Source organism: Tachysurus fulvidraco, chromosome 5, assembly GCF_022655615.1.
Source record: "Tachysurus fulvidraco isolate hzauxx_2018 chromosome 5, HZAU_PFXX_2.0, whole genome shotgun sequence".
In the NCBI taxonomy this organism is placed as follows: domain Eukaryota; kingdom Metazoa; phylum Chordata; class Actinopteri; order Siluriformes; family Bagridae; genus Tachysurus; species Tachysurus fulvidraco.
In genome coordinates this window covers 25,004,353-25,023,397 of record NC_062522.1, presented here as the reverse complement: position 1 = coordinate 25,023,397, position 19,045 = coordinate 25,004,353, and the positions used below count along the sequence as shown (strand labels likewise).

General features: G+C 36.5%; 1 protein-coding gene across 17 annotated transcripts in view; it reads right to left on the bottom strand.

Annotated features, from left to right (window-relative positions):
- The window catches only part of chd6 (chromodomain helicase DNA binding protein 6), a 75,793-nt gene that overhangs the window by 12,910 nt on the left and 43,838 nt on the right, over positions 1 to 19,045 (bottom strand). For 16 of the 17 annotated variants that reach the window (XM_027147461.2, XM_027147469.2, XM_027147467.2 and 13 more), the window contains 17 exons: positions 17,893 to 18,036; positions 15,994 to 16,249; positions 15,684 to 15,894; positions 13,334 to 13,529; positions 12,808 to 12,972; positions 11,534 to 11,713; positions 8,768 to 8,878; positions 8,091 to 8,293; positions 4,069 to 4,268; positions 3,446 to 3,605; positions 2,626 to 2,715; positions 2,369 to 2,472; positions 2,148 to 2,277; positions 1,687 to 1,759; positions 1,543 to 1,591; positions 829 to 1,075; positions 32 to 240 (listed from right to left, as the gene is read on the bottom strand). In XM_027147461.2, coding sequence (XP_027003262.1) covers positions 32 to 240; positions 829 to 1,075; positions 1,543 to 1,591; positions 1,687 to 1,759; positions 2,148 to 2,277; positions 2,369 to 2,472; positions 2,626 to 2,715; positions 3,446 to 3,605; positions 4,069 to 4,268; positions 8,091 to 8,293; positions 8,768 to 8,878; positions 11,534 to 11,713; positions 12,808 to 12,972; positions 13,334 to 13,529; positions 15,684 to 15,894; positions 15,994 to 16,249; positions 17,893 to 18,036 — 2,728 coding nt within the window. The remainder of the gene's footprint in view (positions 1 to 31; positions 241 to 828; positions 1,076 to 1,542; positions 1,592 to 1,686; positions 1,760 to 2,147; positions 2,278 to 2,368; positions 2,473 to 2,625; positions 2,716 to 3,445; positions 3,606 to 4,068; positions 4,269 to 8,090; positions 8,294 to 8,767; positions 8,879 to 11,533; positions 11,714 to 12,807; positions 12,973 to 13,333; positions 13,530 to 15,683; positions 15,895 to 15,993; positions 16,250 to 17,892; positions 18,037 to 19,045) is intronic. The other variant, XM_027147457.2, reaches the window with a different exon arrangement.

Here is a 19,045-nt window from a genome sequence, read left to right as displayed (position 1 = left end):
GCATGTCACCCCTTTATCCATCCAACTCTACCTTCATCTTTCCTTGGTGGCAGTCTACAAGCAGTGCGGCACATAGAAACAAAGCTCCAAAAATATCTCTCCAAACTTTCATCTGTTTTCCTCTCCAAACGAGCAAAGATACGGAACTGTCGCCAGTCAAAAACCTTCTTCTCAGGGTCATACACCACCCCAAATGAGGACACAGTACGATAGAAATCAGCTTGTTCACGGCGTGTCCACCTGTAAGATGAACACACCACAAAATTTCAAGCCAAATTCATTCAGTTGAAATAAAGGGACTCAGAAGCAAGCAAGTAAGGAAGCATGTGTAGTGTATGTAGTGACAATTTGAAAAGTGCTGTTTTGCTTGAATTCTATTTGTTCTTCTTGTAACACCAAGTGGATTACCACAAGGACAATAATTAAAACAATATGAAATTGGTATCAGTTTTGGTTGATTTTCATGATTTTTAAAACGGGTGGAAAAGAGAATGTACCACATTGTGGCCATTTTCTTGCTCTCCATTGAACATACTGTCTGAACACTATAGTCTCAGCTGTGAGAACTGACAAATGTGGATCGTTTGTTTATGTACATGATCTAGGTTAATTAAGACTACAAAATTTTGTTTTTGCTCAAAGTGATATCTGTTTATTACAATGGCACATAGTGCTTCAGAGTGCTATCAGTCAGTTCAAATGAACATCTGCATTTATATACTGAATATATGCTCAAATATGTACAATAAAGATATTAATGTAGAATACTGCATTATCTGACATGTATACATAAACTGTTTGTCTCTCAAAAACTCTGACATTGCTCACCTTCTTTGCCACTCAAGGAAAAGTGGATCTGAATTAGTCATACAGCTTCGTAGCTCCTCACCCACTTGCCAGGCAACAGGCCCGATGCCCTCATGCGTGAGAATTTCATGCCGAAATGGTTCACGACGTGTGTAACGCTGATAGGCTGTGATAAGTCGTCTTAATCTTGCTGTAAGTGCAGATGGTGTTGGCCATAGTGCCTGACCTTGCTCAACGACCTCCTCAGCTAATCCAACTGGACGAGTCACTAAAGCAAAAATACATTGCTTCTGTGACAACAGCACATACATATATATTACTGACATATAAATATATCATAATAATCTCACACTAGGGGTTGCGTGACATAATTTTAATTAGTCAACCAGTAAAAAAAGAAAAGTACCAAAAATGATTCAGAACAGTGAATAGCAATATAGCAATAGCTATTTTGCAGCCCTTTAAACAGTTTAGCAAATAAGGAGTCAAACCCCACTTCAGTCAATGAATCCATGCAACAAAATGTAAACAAATAATACTTCCCTTTATGAGCAGCCTGACTTAAATGGGTGATGCTATTACTAAATCGGCAACTATGATGTGACATGCAACTTACTCCATTAAATGCATACTGTTGTATAGTGCATAGCCACTCTGCTAGAATGCATGGATTTAAATTTCAAACATTTTAATATTCCAAGCAAAAGTCTTTCAAATAGTTCTCAAAAAACCTACCTCTAAGAGAACTGTCATGTTTCATGTCCTCTGAGAAAGGGTTTACCTGCTTCAAAGTAAAGAATATTGTATTCTATCAAATTTGATGTCCACTTCACCTACAATTTTCCAAAAAATATAGCTCATCTGACATTTATTCATTACCTTTTTCTCTTCTGTGTCCTCTATTCCCTCTGGATTACCACTTACTTCTTCTTTTATATCAGTCTTGCTTACACTGCAAAACAATCAAATAAAGTGTATTATAGCAGTTACAACAAATGACAAAGTATGAAGTAATTCAAGCAAAATAAAAAAATGTGCATATAAAATTTCAAATTAAATTTTATTTGTCACATACACATACACATACATACAGGGGTACGACATGCAGTGAAATGCTTTATGTAACTGGTATTAGAATAAAAAAATATTCAAAAAAGCAAAAAAAAAAATGAAATAATAAAAACAGTATAAACTATATAAGAAAACTATATATATATATATATAAAAAATCTGAAAATATAAAAGTACATTATACATTTATATATAATATACATTTATTTGTAAAAGAAAATATACATTTATTATAAGTTTAATGTAATTAAATGATTAACATAATTTACCTGTCAGGTACATCTGGTGCAACCTCAGTACCACCCTGCTCTGCTGTAAGTGCAATAACATCTGGCATGCCAACCCGCTCTAAGAAACATAGCTGAGAATCTGCACGCATGGCATTGTACCGCTCATACCCTTCACAATGACATACAAGAGTTAAAGACAGTTTAAAAATAATTAATATAAAAAAAAATACAAGTTTATCCCTGTCCTTTTTCTAACTTACCGTGTTTGTATACTCCAATCAGCAGAGACTTATCTGCCTCAGCATCCCACCAACCAGAAGGGATTTCCATGTAGTCAACTTCTGGCAGGGCAAACTCTAGTTTGCTACCAAACAAACATAGCTCATGATTTAATAAAAAAATAAGGAAAAGCAAACAGCGCATCACAACCAAATCATAAGAGCATAGCCACTGCTTAGGCTGAAACCTTTTAGGTGAAACTAAGTAAAAAATAAATAGTAAATAGGAAACACGATACCTGGCCGAGACTCCTTCAAGAGCCTGACTGGCAGCCTCACCGAGTACCTCTGCCTTAAGGTAATAGAGCATCCTCACCCTCAGCAGCACCCTATATAATAGGAACATCTTTGGTTTGCATGTTACCCTCTGGGATCATGCTAACAATAACAACAGTAATTATCTTCTTTGCTAGGTCTATGTTTATCCCACCCAGGGTGAGTTCCCACCTTTCTCCCAGACTTCCCAGGATAGGCTATGTACCCACTGTGACACTGTTCAGAATAAAGCAGTTACTGAAGAAGAATAAATAATGTCTCGGTTAAGTTTATTTAATATAACTAGAACTGCACAGTCATGATAAAAAGAATGTACACTCTTATTCAATGTTTTTATTTATCAGTGACTAAGTAACGATTTTCTGGTCCTTACAAACTTCTACAGATATACAAATTAACCTCGGGTGACAACAAAAAATAACCCCACAACAGATTTCAATATGCAGTCATTGTTTCCAAAAACATGAAGCCAACATTCAAAAATCAAGGGTGAAAATAATTACTAGGCTAAGGCAAAGCTGCTTCTCTCCAAAAAAGAATATGGCAGCATATAAACACAGGGTGGTAGAAGGATGGTAACAATTTAGGGTGACAAAACCTCCAAAACTGAATGCTAGTAAACTTTTTGAAGGAATAATTACCCCCCACCCCCAATTTGATGCCATACTATCCTACAGAACCCAACAATTTCCTCTTTTCTAAACCTTTTTTATTTTATTTTAAACGATACAACCATTTTAAATACAATTTCAACACAGAAAGCAGTGTTTTGAGGGGTCTCACTTGTTACAGTGCTGTTTGAGGTGTTTCTTGTAGCTGTCATCCTGGAGTACTACTTCTGGGTTACAGTGGACTAGCCAGTCAGCATTCTTTAGCTCCGGAGGACTTAACTGGTTCTTTACTTTCTTACCTTTACGGCCCCTCGGTACAGGAACAGACAGTCCTGCACAGAAAGTAAGTATCACTGAAGTTTCAATGACAAGATACCAAGATTTAATAAAGTTCATGCTTTATGTCAAGTTTTAAGTAAGGAAGTAAGTCAAATAAAGTTAAAATAGTGCCCTCGGGTATTACTGACACACAAACTATTTATGGTAGATTGATATTTTTGCTAAACACACAGAAAACATTCAATGCTGCATTTTCTCTTCGCCCACACCTCCAAGCAGAAGATTAATGCTTCTATATAATTCTTAGGTTTGTGCATATGGACTCATGCCTATAAAAACCTTAGGTTTTCAACAGGTTCAAAACCAGAAACTAAAATGATTAAAAAACTAAATAACTAAGACTGACTAAAACAATTTTTTTTTGGCAGTAACAATATACATATTGTATTATATTCTCCCATATAAGGCTCTACATTCAAAACATTCCACAGACTGGATAATGAATTAGGCTATAACCTGAGTGGTTATGAAGTGCTTGATTGTGCCCATCCTTTGTGGGTGTGATTAAGTCCCAGATGAAGCTCTTGATCTTGTCGTCACCTCTGTAGTGACGGACACAGTAGGCAAGTAGTGCTCTGCACAGGACTTCCATGTCTCTTTCTGTAAGGTGCCACTTAAAACGTCCATGATTTAGTATGTCCTTCCACCGCCCCCATCTATACATACAGTTTGAATATTAATATGTTCACATTTTAAAATCAGGAACATACATACAATTAAACAAAAAAACACTATGGTTAATGACATTGCAAACAGAAAATGGCTTTTATCTCTTTTTAGGAAATAAAAAGATAGTTATATGTGACTGTGGTTTTGTGAAACCTGTGAGGTTCAGTAAGCATTACCTGGATATCTTGTTTGAGCATGCATGCATACACCCACACCTACACCCACCCTATGATATTCCAACAAGTGTTGTAGTAAAACAAATCACAGAATTTGAAATAATTACTACCGTACATTTTCTGTGGAACTTTCTTTTCAGTTTGCAAAAGTTCTGAATGAGAAGAAAACCTGGGAGCTTCTCTCTTTTTTTTTTAAATACAGTACTTTATAATGTATGCGCTGGGCATCTAACACATGCCACAGTTCAGCCAGGGGTGAACTGACTGTCCAAGTCCACCTTAAAAGTTTTCAATGTGGGATCGTAAGCTCTAGTTCTACTAATATTGTGCAAATTAGGTTAGATCCTATAAGTGGTACCTGAAAGCTAGCAAGGGTAAACAGAAACCATTCTTTGACTAAATGTCATGTTCCTCAAACCATTCCTGTTTTGTTTTTTTGTAGTGTGGGAAGGTGCATTATCCTTCTAAAAGTGTTACCATAAATGTGTGGACTTGGTCTGCATCAGTGTATAGATAGATTGGTTGGACAATTCAACTGACACATAGGACAACTGACAAATAGGCACACTGGCTCTTGTGTTTATACCAAAACTGTTACTCAGGAGCTCCACAGGGTTAATATTCATGATCAGGGTGATTATAGCCAGACCTTTGGTTGCTTGTGCTAGTGTAACTAATGTAAGTTTTAACCCCTCTGGACACTTCACAAACACTACCTTCCTGTGTACTTCTATGGCTGAAAACCTCCACTTAATTAATGGTATATAAAATTATATCAGATAAATTTCTTTTCAAGTTTTTTTTAAAGTAATAATAATAATTATTATTACACACAAAAGAATTTTTATTTACTGGATTTTTTTTAACCTTTTATCAGTCTTAGATATATCAAAGATTACTAACAACATTGGCTTTAATGCATTATTCCTTTTTATGCAGCAACAGATTTGATTTTTTTCCTCCCTCATATGCCCCTTGTTGCTGTTTTTTCCCTATTGACTGCCATTATAACCAACTTTTTTCATTGCATGACCATTACATGAATAAACCACGCATTCTTGCTTGTTAATAGCTCTCTCGGATGGGAAGAGGTGAATTTTATAATTTTTACTGTTGACCAAACGGTGGCGCCATTACCCCATTACACAGACGTGTGCAAAAAAAAAAAAAAAAGCTTAGTTTCAGGATTTTTTACATTGAGTACTATGGAAGATATCAGCATACTATAGTTTGTGCATTTGGGTATTTGTGTGTGTTTGTATGCTCGTGCATGTTTGCGTTTTTTGTATTAAAAATAAGCCATTTGGTGTGGGTTTTTTTTTGCACATTAGTGATGTCACTAATTAAAATGGGGATTTAAAAAAAAAATTAGTAGTTTTGATTAGAACTGAGGTTGATTAATATTTTTTGGCATAAATCTGTTAATCTGATGTTAATCTGATGTAAAAAAATAAATGTATTGCCTGTTTTCAGCCTCAAACCACATGTAAGGGTGTAGAATTTGAATACAGAAAATTACAGACCTGGTGAAAATTTTGATTTTAAATTTTAAAAAATTTGTAGCCCTGGTGAATAATTTTTAATCATCTTTCCAAAGTACATGTTATATAAAGGTTTGTCAAAAATCATTCCTCTAGCTGAAACACAGAGAAAGATGTGGCCAAAAAAAATGGGGAAATAATGCCCCCTAACGAACAAAAATGTCCCAAGGTGTGCAGAAGTGTTAATTGCATAGAAGTGGAAATCTTCGGCTGAGGACAATGTGAAACGTGTATTTCCTACATCTTTCAGAGTTCAGTGTGACGAAAACTGAAAGACGCTGATCACCCAGACTGTTGCATGCCCAGAGTGAATCAGGGGTGAATCAGTAATGGAAGTGACAAGGCCATCTAGCACAAGATGTTGCAGGCCAAAAAAAAAAAAAGGAATTATCAATCCATTTTTTAAGCAAAAACCTTTGTATCTGTACTCAGCCTGAGCCTCAGCTGAACCTCCACCCAGTGCTAATGCTAAGGAGGCACTATGCAAGTCTGTGGGGCTATTAGCAATCTGCACAATGCTCACCGTAACGAACTGTTTATTATCGCTGAAGATTTCAGACCCCACCCCCGCCTACTCCACATCATTGTTATGCTAATTCCAGTACACAGACCACTCGTCAGATGTTCTAAACCAGCCAACAGGAGCCACTTCTGTTCTTCAGGACTGTTTTGAGTGCACTGAATGAAACATGTTTTAGGAAGGCTGCAACCAATCGTGATTCCATCAACTTGGTGTAGAACACAGCATCAGTGAGCAGCTACATCAGCAAGTGCATTGATATTGCTTGAAGTGCATCTCCAAGACCATCACCACATGTTCCTACCAAAAGCCATGGATGACTGCAAAGGTGTGCATGCTGATGAAGTCTAGCAACTCTGCCTTCAGAACAGGGGACATGATGGCCTTAATAACAGCAAGGGCCAAACTGTCCCGAGCCATCAGAAAGGCAAAGCCGTACTTGCGTACATGCCCAGACAATCCACAGCCACTTCCTGGACAGCAGAGACCCCCAGTGCATGTGGCAGGAATGAGCATGCAGGTGATCACAAACTACAGGACAACTTCACCTGTCTGTGACAGTGATGCCTCCCATCCAAATGTGCTGAACGACTTCTATACTCGGTTTGAGGTGCAGAACACAATCCCCTTCACAATGCACTTACACAATCCACATGACAGAGAATGATAAGATGACTGTGTACTGCACACTAATTTCACTGGTACCTGTGACCAGTGACAAGAAAGGCTACTACTACTACTACTACTACTACTACTACTACTACTACTGCTAAAGAAGCTGAGGGTAAAGGTGATGGACTGGCCAAGCATGTCTTCAGACCTAAACCCTACTGAGCATCTGTGGGGCATCCTCAAATGGAAGGTGGAGGAGCGCAAGGTCTCCAACATCCACCAGCTCCATGATGTCATCATGGAGTAGTGGACGAGGACTCCAATGGCAACCTGTAATGCTCTGGTGAACTCCGTGCCCAAAGGGGTTAAGGCAGTGCCAGAAAATATTGACACTTTGGGCCCAATTTGGACATTTTCACTTAGGGATGTACTCACTTTTTAGCCAGTGGTTTAGACATGAATATTTGTGTGTTGAGTTATTTTGAGGGGACAACAAATGTACACTGTTATACAAGCTGTACACTCACTACTGTACATTGTAGTAAAGTGTCATTTCTTCAGTGTTGTCACATGAAAAGATAGAATAAAATATTGACTTAATGTGAAGGGTGTACTCACTTCTGTGAAATGCTGTATGTGTTTTTACGAAAGTGCAGAATTTTGCAGTAAATAATATCTAAATATCTATATATTACTTTGCAGTAAATAATATCTACAAAAGTGAATATTAAAAAAGCCACTGTCAAATGGTCTGCTAAACATTTGTTTTTAATTGTAAACTGCTATATAAAAACTGTGGACCTTGTTTGCAAAGACCCACAGGTTAGCTGGTATTGATAAGGAATTCATTTAAAGGCACTGTTCTTGAAACTAGACAAATAAAGCAAAATTATACATACTGAATTATTTTTTATCTAAAGGCTTGATACAAGGTAGTAAACAAGTGCGACAGAGACTGACCCAAATATGAGCAAGTTCTTCTCCACTCTGAAGCATTCTGCTCGAAGATATCGCTTGCTGCGTTCACCAAGGCGCCGCGAACGACAAGGACGCTCCTCTGAGTCACTGTCTAGCTCTGAAAACTCCATCAGCTCATCATCCTCAAACGAGTTGTAATGTCTTGTTTGTTTCCGCACACGAGGTGTATCAATCACAAGACTCTCCTACACAATATGTCAAAAGAAGCCACATTATGATGTACATAAATTCAGTTAACAACGCGTCCATATGCTAACAGTATAACCATATATCCCTAGAGCACACAAATGCACTTCTTATCTTTATTTACCTTGATCTCTTATTTTGTCATTATTCTTGCAATTCTCCTAAATTTTAAAACAGTTAAATTAACAAGTACTAATGTAACAAAAACATTTTTGTGTGTTTATACGTTCCTGAAGGAGAACATACATGGAAACACAAAAAACATACAGATGTGTATGAGTTCTGAAATAGGTGTAAACATAAACAATAAAGACAATTACTAATGTAAACCTCAATTTATCAGCTTCAAATTTCTTCACAGAAATTAGACTTTCCCAGAGTCCTTCCTTCACAAATTCCCTTTTGCTAAACCCCAAGGTTGGTACTGTGTGACATTTTTCTTATTAAAACAAATTGAGAACTGCCATTTTTACCTTCTCTTCCATTGAGTCAATCTCCAGCTCAGCGATTTTTGCCCATTTTTGCCAGAAGTTTGGGTCATCCAGAGAGATGTCAGTTCGGTTTCCAGAGGAAACAAAGCTGGCCTAGGAAAATGTATAAAATAGATATAAATATAAATGCTTGTAGAGGAAATATCAAGTTTACAAAATAAAAGATTAAGACATTGTATGCAGGAAAATGGAAGCATCACAGGGCAATCCAAAACTGGGGGAATACCCAATACCCACTACAAATTGAAGAGAGAAGAATGAACGGAAAACCCAAATAATAAGAGCAGACTCAGCAGTAAACACTGCAACGTATGTAGAGGGACTACCAACTCTGAGATTCTGTCATCACGTTAGCCTCAAGCTCTGTTAGCCAGTTAATTAGCAAAATGGCAGAAGGCTGCAACACTTGAAGGGAGAAAACACTGAGGGTGGTCCAGCTTGACAAATAACCAATACTGTTTTACTCATTCAAACAGCCACAACATTCCTTTTTCCTGGAGCACTTATAGTTGAATGGCCAAAATACAAAAGTATTTTTGATACGAGTATTATTTTACAATCTGCCTGTGAATTTTAGCCTTTTCCATTCAATACCTGGTATTGGATGAAAATACCAGGTATTGGATGTCAAGTGAAAGGTATTGGATGGAAAAGACTAAAATTCCCAGGCAGATTGTAAAATAATACTCATAATATCAGAAATGAAAACACACACCAATGGAGAATGGAAGTTTGAGAGGGCTACAGCCACACCTCTGCTCATTCTCCAAAGACTTCATATACTCATTTCATAACCAGTGAGTAAAGCAAACAGAACTGATTTAGTTTAGACGACCATGATTAGCTGTGCTCCAAATTAAGTAACACACCACGCACTATATACTTTACTGTCTAGTGCATGAATCAAGACACTAACATTAACACTAACATCTTTTTTCTTATTCAAATGTATAAGCAGTTTCCCAGTTGAAGGCAAAAAGACATCAAATGCATGTTAAGTGATTCTGCTGTAGTTTTAGCAGAATATTAAATTTTTAAATTTAGAAGCCTGTTGTTGGCTATGTTTAAAATGTTCTCAATGACCAGAGAATTCAATGACCAGAGCTGGCAAAAGTACACACATCCTTTACTCAAGTAGAAGTACAGATACTAATTTTTTAAAAGACTCCAGTAAAAGTAGAAGTAGTGACTACACTCTTTTACTCAAGTTAAAGTAAAGAAGTATGGGCTCTGACATGTACTTAAGGAAAAAGTCTTTGCGTCTTTCCACCGTTATAGATAAACGCCTCCAGCTCTGACTGCGCGTGCACGCCGTGCGTACCTGTGCTTTTCTGTTCAAATAAAGCGGACAGCTGATGACGCACTTTTGAAAGACTACAACACACGTGTAAAAGTATGGAATAAAAGCAAAGTAAAAAAATATTGCTCTTGGATCAAACTGATTAAATAATTTTCTTTCCCATCGACGACATGTCCTGCATTTTAACGTAATTTTTATTGTTTATTTATGAAAGTAAAAATTATCCTTATAGTTTTAGGGTGGCTGAGATTACAGACAGGGGGCGGAAGCCACCCTAAAAAAGGACTAGAACCGCCCCTGGTTGACACAATTCGCAACGCATTCGCCAGGAATCCTTTTTGACGCCGATTATTTCAAACATCTCCCTCATATATGGCCATGTGTGTTCAGGAATGTCCTCGTAGTTAGTTATTTTAACATCGGTGACTCCCTGAATTAACATTAGCCATTTCTTTTGTAGGCGTGCTGCTCATTGTTAGCTCCGCTATCCTTAGTCTATGTCTGATAGCCAGTAAATAATACAGTACACCAGTCACATGGGGAAAAAGCCGCACAATGATAGGATGATAGGCTGGAAACAGCGCTCAATGAGAAGAAATAATACTAAAAGTAACGAGTCCGTTTTGAAAATGTAAGAAGTAAAAAGTACAGATATTTGTGTAAAAATGTAATGAGTAAAAGTAAAAAGTTATATAGTTAAGTTAAAAGTTAAATAGTGGAGTAAAGTACTGACACCAGAAAACTTTACTTAAGTATAGTAACGAAGTATTTTTACTCCGTTACTTCTCACCTCTGCCAATGACAGTGCCTGGTAGCCCCTGCCCCTCTTCTGCTACTCAAACATTGCGTTCATGTAGTGTCCAACATTCTAGACTGATTGTTTTTTTTTTCAGTTGAATAAATTCATCTTGGAAAATCTAGCGTTAACACACTACCGAAACTATTTGTAGTACAAAATTGCATCGGGTGCAACTATTTAATCAATACTACGACTGTGCAAGACACCAACCCCCCCAACTGCTCCCCGGGCGCCGCAGCATAAATGCCTGCCCACTGCTCCGGGTGTGTTTTCATGGTGTGTGTGCACTTTGGATGGGTTAAATGCAGGGAACGAATTCTGAGTATGGGTCACCATACTTAGCTGTATGTCACGTCACTTCTTGAAGCACTCAAAAATAAATAATTTCCTCATGTTTACCTTGTATTCATTGTGCCCGGGGTATTTTGAAACTAATATGATAAAATATTAATGAAATATGGGAGGCTTGAGGAACATTAATGTGAAGCGGCTGGCCTTTGTAAAACATGCTGTGAGTTTAATAAATGCATCCTCAAACAATACAGACTAAAGACAGAGATGTGTTTATTAGACAGTCAGAGACAATACTACAATTTTTGATACAAGACATTTAAATGTAATACCTAGACACGTCTGTGCTCGTGTTTACCTTAGCAAATGTAGATCCCTTTCCCTCAGTCTGAATGGTGATGGTCTGTGTACGGCGTTGCAGAATCTGATCAATATCTTCTTCGCAGAACTTTGAGCCTTCATCTTCTTCATCCATAAGTGCACCATATGCACCTTTCCTCAAGAGATCTTCCACTTCCATCTTAGATAACTGCTGTACCTGTGACAGTAAAATAATGACAATAACAGAGATGCAGTGTAAAAAGCTTTATTTTGACAATAATTTATTTGGCTTTAGTTTATGTTAAAGGGTTACACACGTGTGAAAAGTTTTTGAGAAAACAACAGAATAAAGTGAAATCATACAATTTTAAGTAAACTTGTCTAGAGGCGTGCTGAGGACTATTTTGTAATTGTACCTCCAAGCAATCTTATTTAATTTTACAGACTGACTTGACCATTCCTGCCTGCTCCCACAATATTTCTTATCAAATTAAGGTGGTTTTATTTCCCACTAGAGGGCTGCATTGGGATTGGGCTCCCACGGGACCCAACGCAAATCTCACGGGAGCGGGTGGTTTCACCATTGCCCGGGGCGGGAGTGGGCGGTCAGAAAATTTAGCGGGAGATCCGCGGGACCCGCTGGGATTTGGCGTGTAGCCTAATAATAAGAATGGAGTCAACACATGATGTTGAGAAGAAGATTAGTATTAGCATTAGTATTAATTTATCTTATTTAAATGCAATCATGTTTAATTCTGTTTTTCTGGGCATTAGCCTGAACTAATAATTAGTCTGATCATTTGTATACAATCAAAATTTTCACAAGCTCTCAAAAAAAAACTCGCTGGAGTGGGCGGGAGTGGACACAAACATTGCGGGCACGAGCGATCCTGGTCAGAAATTCAGGAGCGGGTGGGTGCGGGTTTATAAAAACAGTCCCGCGCAGGGCTCTATTTGGCACTATAAACTAGATGGCCAAAAGTTTGTGGACATCTGACTTATCACACCTATATGTGCTTTCTAATCATGTCATTCCAATTTTAGTACCCAGTTATTATTGGAGTAAAATAACCTCCAATTTTCTAAGAAGGCTTTCCACCAAAATCTTAGGGATTTGTTCATTTAGCCACAAAAACATTAGTCAGGTCAGACACTGATGTCTGGTGATAATTAGTCAGGCCCAATACTTTTTCCATGTTAATGTTCCATTTATTGGAACATTTTTTTGGGTCTTGTGGTATTGTTGTCACCTCTAAGGTACACCTCTAAACCGTTGCTCTTAAAGTACAATGTAGTAATGGGAGCACACACCCCATTTAAACTGCCTTTGCGGTTGATATCCTGTAGAACTGCCTTGTCCAGACCGAGCTTTAAACTGGCTTTGTCGAACATCTCCCTCTCATATGAATTGCGTGTAATAAGGCGATAAACCTTCACAGCTTTGCTCTGGCCAATGCGATGACATCGAGCTTGGGCCTAAAAGATTGAAAAAGAGGGAGAAAATGAAGAACCATTTATCACATTTTAGAGGTTACTTAAAACTGCCATAGTCCTATATTTTGTGGCACCACCAATTTACTTCAAAACACTGATGTTCTTCTTTGCTGCTTGATGGATCTTTATGTATATGCCTCTTTCCTCTCCCTTACTTTTAAAAATGATAAGGGAGACTCCGCCAGTGATCTTGGGCCTACTGACAAAAGCAATAGATCTATAGCATTTTATCATAGCAAACAGGCAATGAATACAAGGGCTGAAGACCTGCAGACTACACACAACAACTTTTCCTGACCTCCTTCTGTATGGTTATATGTGCTATATAAACTGAGTTATTGACCTGCAGGTCATTCTGTGGGTTCCAGTCAGAGTCGAATATGATGCAAGTATCTGCAGCAGTGAGGTTGATGCCCAGTCCTCCGGCTCTTGTGCACAGTAGGAAGACAAAGCGATCAGAGTCCACCTTACAAAATCTATCAATAGCCGCTTGTCGCAGATTCCCTCTGACTCTCCCATCAATGCGCTCGTATGTGTACCTGAAACAAAGTAGCTTAATTATTAAAAAAAAAAAAAAAAACATCTGCAAATGATGTGTACTCAATGCAAGTCCATTATGGAAAATGTATTTTACCAGAATTTCCTCCATTTCTTTTTTCTATTTTTTCTCAAGAACAAAATAAAAAAATAACCACTGACATGGCTTTGAGAAGCAAATCTAAATCTGGCACCACAGCCTGGTTATCTGCTATAGCAAAAAAACTGGTATATTTGTGTGTTATGTTAAAATGATATTTACACCAGAAAATGATATGATTCTTAAAGATCATATAATAAATTGAATATTAGATCTGATTCTAAAAAAAAGTAATAAATAAAATGTAAACATAACAAATGACTGGATCACCATCCTACCGCACAAAATCTAAGTGTTTGTATATTGTTATATCAGGAACATTGGTAACTAAACACGTGTACCTTAAAACTAGAAAAATCTAAAATAGATTTTTTTTGTAGCTCAGGAGGCTCTACTTAGAAATGCTACAAATGTTTTAGTGCTTCTAGAGCAGCATATTTCTCTACCCCAATTAAAGATAAGGAAAGTAATCCTAGATTTTATTAATACTGTAGCAAAAATAAAACCACTGCAGAAAACTAAACACCATCAATAAGCAGCAGCACTTATATGAACTATTTCAATGGCAAACTTGAAAATATCAGGCAAAAAAGTTTAACTAAAAAAGTATACATTTAATATCAGATCAGAGTTAAAAAAAATAGCCCATTTCCCTTTTGCGTTAATTTCATTGATTTATAAAACATCTTTCATAGTAGATCTATTACCTATAAGTTTCTTTAAAGAGATAATACCAGTAGCTACTGAAACCCTTCCAAAAATGTATCACCTTAATAATTCCCTCGAACTGGCTATGTACCTAAACCTTTTAAACAGTTGAATACTAAAACTAGCAGAGCAATTATGCTCATACCTACATAGGAATCACATATATTAAATGCTTCACTCAGATTTAGACATCACAACACAGAGACATCGTAAAACATGGTATTAGCTTATAACATCAACACACAGTTATATGTTTCACCAAAGCCAAATTAGATGCATCAGCTTAATAAATTTAGGAATGTGTAAAGGGCATTAAGACAGTGGATGTTAATTCTAACAAGAGAGAAGTGTTTGTACTAAGACAGACTGCAGAAGACAGACACATGAAGACTGTAGCCAGAAGTAAGCTGTCTGGCTAGATCGTATCTCTGCATGGGATTTCTGTTTCATGCGCAGCAATAAAGGACCTTGGTGTATTGGAAGTACTGAGTCCAGTCTTTCATTTGAAGCTCATGTAGATATTGTTACCAGAATCGCTTTCTTTCAAGATAAGAACAATTGTGTCACAAAACAATGCAAGTTATTATTGTAATGCCTTACTGTCATTTAGTCCAGAATGCAGCTAGAGTCCTAAGCAGAATCAGATGATATAAACACACCACTCACTTCTATCTTATCTACAATGCATTGGCTGTGAAATGTGGAATCTAATTTTTGGTACCTCAAGTAGTAAAGGCTACAGCAGGTGACAGATCTTTCCCTTACAAAGCCCCGCAGTTATTGAACAGCCTTCCAATGCGTGTTTGATAAAGTGTTTAGCCATGCCTTTTTTTTTTTTTTTTTTTTTTTTTTTTTTAGAAATGTTCATAGGTAAAAGAGCAGATCTGGAGAGTTCATGAGCTTAATTTTTTGGTCGTCTTTGTCTTTCTCTCTATTTCTTTGTCTATCAATTTTGTGCTTGGATCTCAGTCATTAAACATTTGATGACTTTAACAGAAAGGAATTCATGTAAAAACTATAATGGATTCAAAAATCAGGCTGATACTCATGAGTCAAAAGCTCCTACACAACTGCACTTGATTTAGTGTACAGTTATTGAAAGCAATTTATTGAAATTGTGATGTCCGGTGTCATCCAGATTCCCTTTTTTGCCTTCTTCATTTTGATGGGATAAAAAACAACAGGTGCCACAATAATAATATAAGATAATATATTATCATCAATATATTTATTATAAGATAATAAATATTACTCACTTGTCACCTGTAAGTGGTTTTTATATTACAGATAATGCTTTTAATATAGAAAAAATTAACACACATTTTGTACCTTATAAATATGCACTCACCTTCTCTGAATGAGGTAGTCCTCTAGTATATCTAGGCACCGAACCATCTGAGAGAACACCAAAACTTTATGTCCCCCAGCAATGAGTTTGGGCAGAAGCTTGTCAATAAGCACTAATTTTCCAGCAGCCTGTATCATAGCCTGCAGCTGGAAATCTGGTGCCTCAGGATTGTGGGTTTTCCTAAAACTATCCAAAATCTTTTCTTCAGCACCTAAGAAAATCATTACAGAGTGCATTGAAGATATGTGCTAATGTATTGTTTATATAAGTGTTTGTGTGTGTGTGTGTGTGTGTGTGTGTGTGTGTATACCCGTGATGAGATATGGATGGTTGCAGCATTTGCGTAGCTCCATCATGGTGTTAATGAGGTTGGGCATATTGTGCTGGTTGGCTCCCTTTGCCAGAAATGTAAAGTTTTTCTCTAAGATGGCACGATAATATTTTTTCTGCATATTGGTTAGTTCCACCTCAATGATAGTTTCTTCTTTGGGGGCCAAATTCTTCTCCACATCATCCTTTAGACGCCTCAACATCATGGGCTTCAAAATTGCTTGAAGCTTCTTAACCTGTTGCCATTCATGTGATTTAGAAGACAAACACAAAATTCACAACAGTTGCTAGGTCTTGTACGTTTTAAATGAATTAATACAAACAATGAATAATAAAAAGAGTAAAAATTTACATTATTTGAAAAACTAAATTACAAGTTAATATTAGTATGCAATTTAAGTTTGGATTCAGTCATTTGATTAGTACTGGGTCTACTTGTAAACTATATTAGCAGAAATCGTAGGAAGCTAAAACGGCACAGTTTTATTCCACAAAAACTAAAGTGAATTAGATTATTTTTGTGTGTGTAAAATGTAAATGCAATAATTCTGATTTCCCTTACTGGAGATCAATTTACGAATGCACACTGCAATCAGTGCTTTTCCAAACCCTTTCTCCTTTCTGTGCAGTGACTGAAAATGGAGCAGGTGTACACTGTGTGGTATTAGCCTGAATGGCAAAAACCACATGCATACTGTCAGCTCTCTCTAAAATGCAACAGCTCTTCCACAGAAAAGTATGCAGATTTATTTCTTTTACTCTAGAAGCACATTTATTTTTTGTTCTATTTTTATACACATCAAATATACTTCAGTAAACTTGGTCAGGATGCATTTTTTACTTCTAGCTAGCTAGCTACATATTAGCCAAGAAACTACATAAACCTTGCCAGCAGTTTTGTTATTTTTATTTGTTGATTATTACTAAGTCATGGGTAAACCTAAATAATGTGAATTACTGTTACATACAGTGAAAAAGTGTTTTTTTTCTTTCATGTTTGTCACACTGTAATGTTTCAGATCATCAAACAAATTTCAATATTAGTCGAAGATAACACAAGTGCACAAAATGCAGTTTTTTATTATTAAGGGAAAACAAAATCTGAACCTATACATGGCCCTGTGTGAAAAAGCGCCTTCCTCCTAAACCTAATAACTGGTTGGTTTGGATGTTGTTGTGGGATCTTTTGTGACATCTTGGATGGGTAATTTGGGGCAAACTCTTTCACACAGGGTCATGTAGGTTTGGACTTTGTTTTGCCGTAATAATAAAAACCTTCATTTAAAAACTGCATGTTGTGTTTACTTTAACTAATATTTAAATTTGCTTGATGATCTGAAACAACTTGCAAAAATATTTGAAAATCAGGAAGGGGGCCAACACTTTTTCACACCACTGCACTTGCCAGTGTGAATAACAACAGTAAAGTGTACTCAATTTAGAGAAAAAAAAAGTATCACTAATTGAGAGAACAAGGGTGGCCAACATGTTCTGTTCAACATGCTTACACTTTCCTAATGCTCTCTCTCAAAGTAACACTTTGGAATATCCCGAAATTAAACTCGAATCATGAGCAAAGTTAAAAAGAGGCAAAAAACTCACAAAAAATCTGTCATAATTCAGCAGGTCAATTGATACTAGTTACTTTATAATTAGTGAATGATTCAGTTATAATTTGTTTAATCGGAGCCGGCTGGTGCAGGTTCAGGATGATCTTTTGGTAGTAAACAAAAGTGCTTAATAAAATAAAATAAAATGCTCTTTGTACAAATGTTCCATGTGTATTCAACACCCCCTTGAGAAGAATCTTCAGCCAGATATTAATGACTAAATTAACAAACAATATGGTATAGGACTAGAAATGAGGGGAAAACCGCACCTGCTCTTCAGTTTTTAGATCTCCAAACTCCTCAAGGAATGTGGTCTCTGAGGGAAACTGCACTGGCTCCAAGAAGTTCAGCAGACTGAAGAGTTCCTCCACAGAGTTCTGTAGAGGTGTACCTGTAAGGAGCACTTTATGCTCCTGAAGAGTAGAAATAAAAAAATAAATTAAAAAAAAAAAAAAAAAAAAAAAAAAAAAAGAAGCAAGATGAGTCCGCATTCTAAGAGCCTTGACTTTTCGTAGGTGTCTGAACACATCTGGGAAGTTTTCTTTGCTCTGTACATACCAAATAAAGGTATGTATTAATTTCTGCCTAACATAATTACAGATTACTACAGATTTTTGGATTACAGTTTTAATAGCATTTTAGTTTTCTTTAAATAAACAACCAGATTCTGCCTAGGATTAAAATGCATCTTATTTTGTATAGTATTCAGTATTTAGGGAAGGGATGCAGTCATGCATACACATCCACACAATTATTACAATTTTCATCTCAACCGGAAAAGATACTACTTAGAATTTAAATACAGATATTTAAAATATTTTAAGTAAATTTTAAATAATACCATTTTGTTTTACAGCATCTAAGGCAAAATAATATACATTTATTTAGCCCTGGGTTTTATTGCTTTCAGTCTTCAGAAACTGAGGTTTGTTACACCTCTCAGGGAAGGACACAAACATCATAAAGAGGAATAATAATAATAATAATAATAATAAACAAAACCACAAAACATCAGAAGAGAATGTCAGCTCAATATTTGACAATGAAGTTTTACTCTAGCAAAGTTGGTGAAACCCCCTCAAAGTTTAAAATGATTGAATGCAGGACTTAACGGATACGAGAGTAATGACTAATCTAAACTGCTACCAAAAAAAATGCTTATTTAACATTGGTGGGTGAACGAATGAAAACCTATAGTCATATGAATTTTAATTTTGAATTGTCCCCATGTACATAATAGAGAATATAAGATATTTTATAAGTGGAGTAGACTAATGTAGATGAAAGTTGTTGCTTTCTTAGTACAATGGAATATAACTACTAATACAAAAATGTTACGTTTTAATATCTAAAAGTTAAAATATTAAAAACATTCCAGATGGCTTCTATGGTGCTATTAAGTGGCTGTTATGGGGTACCAGG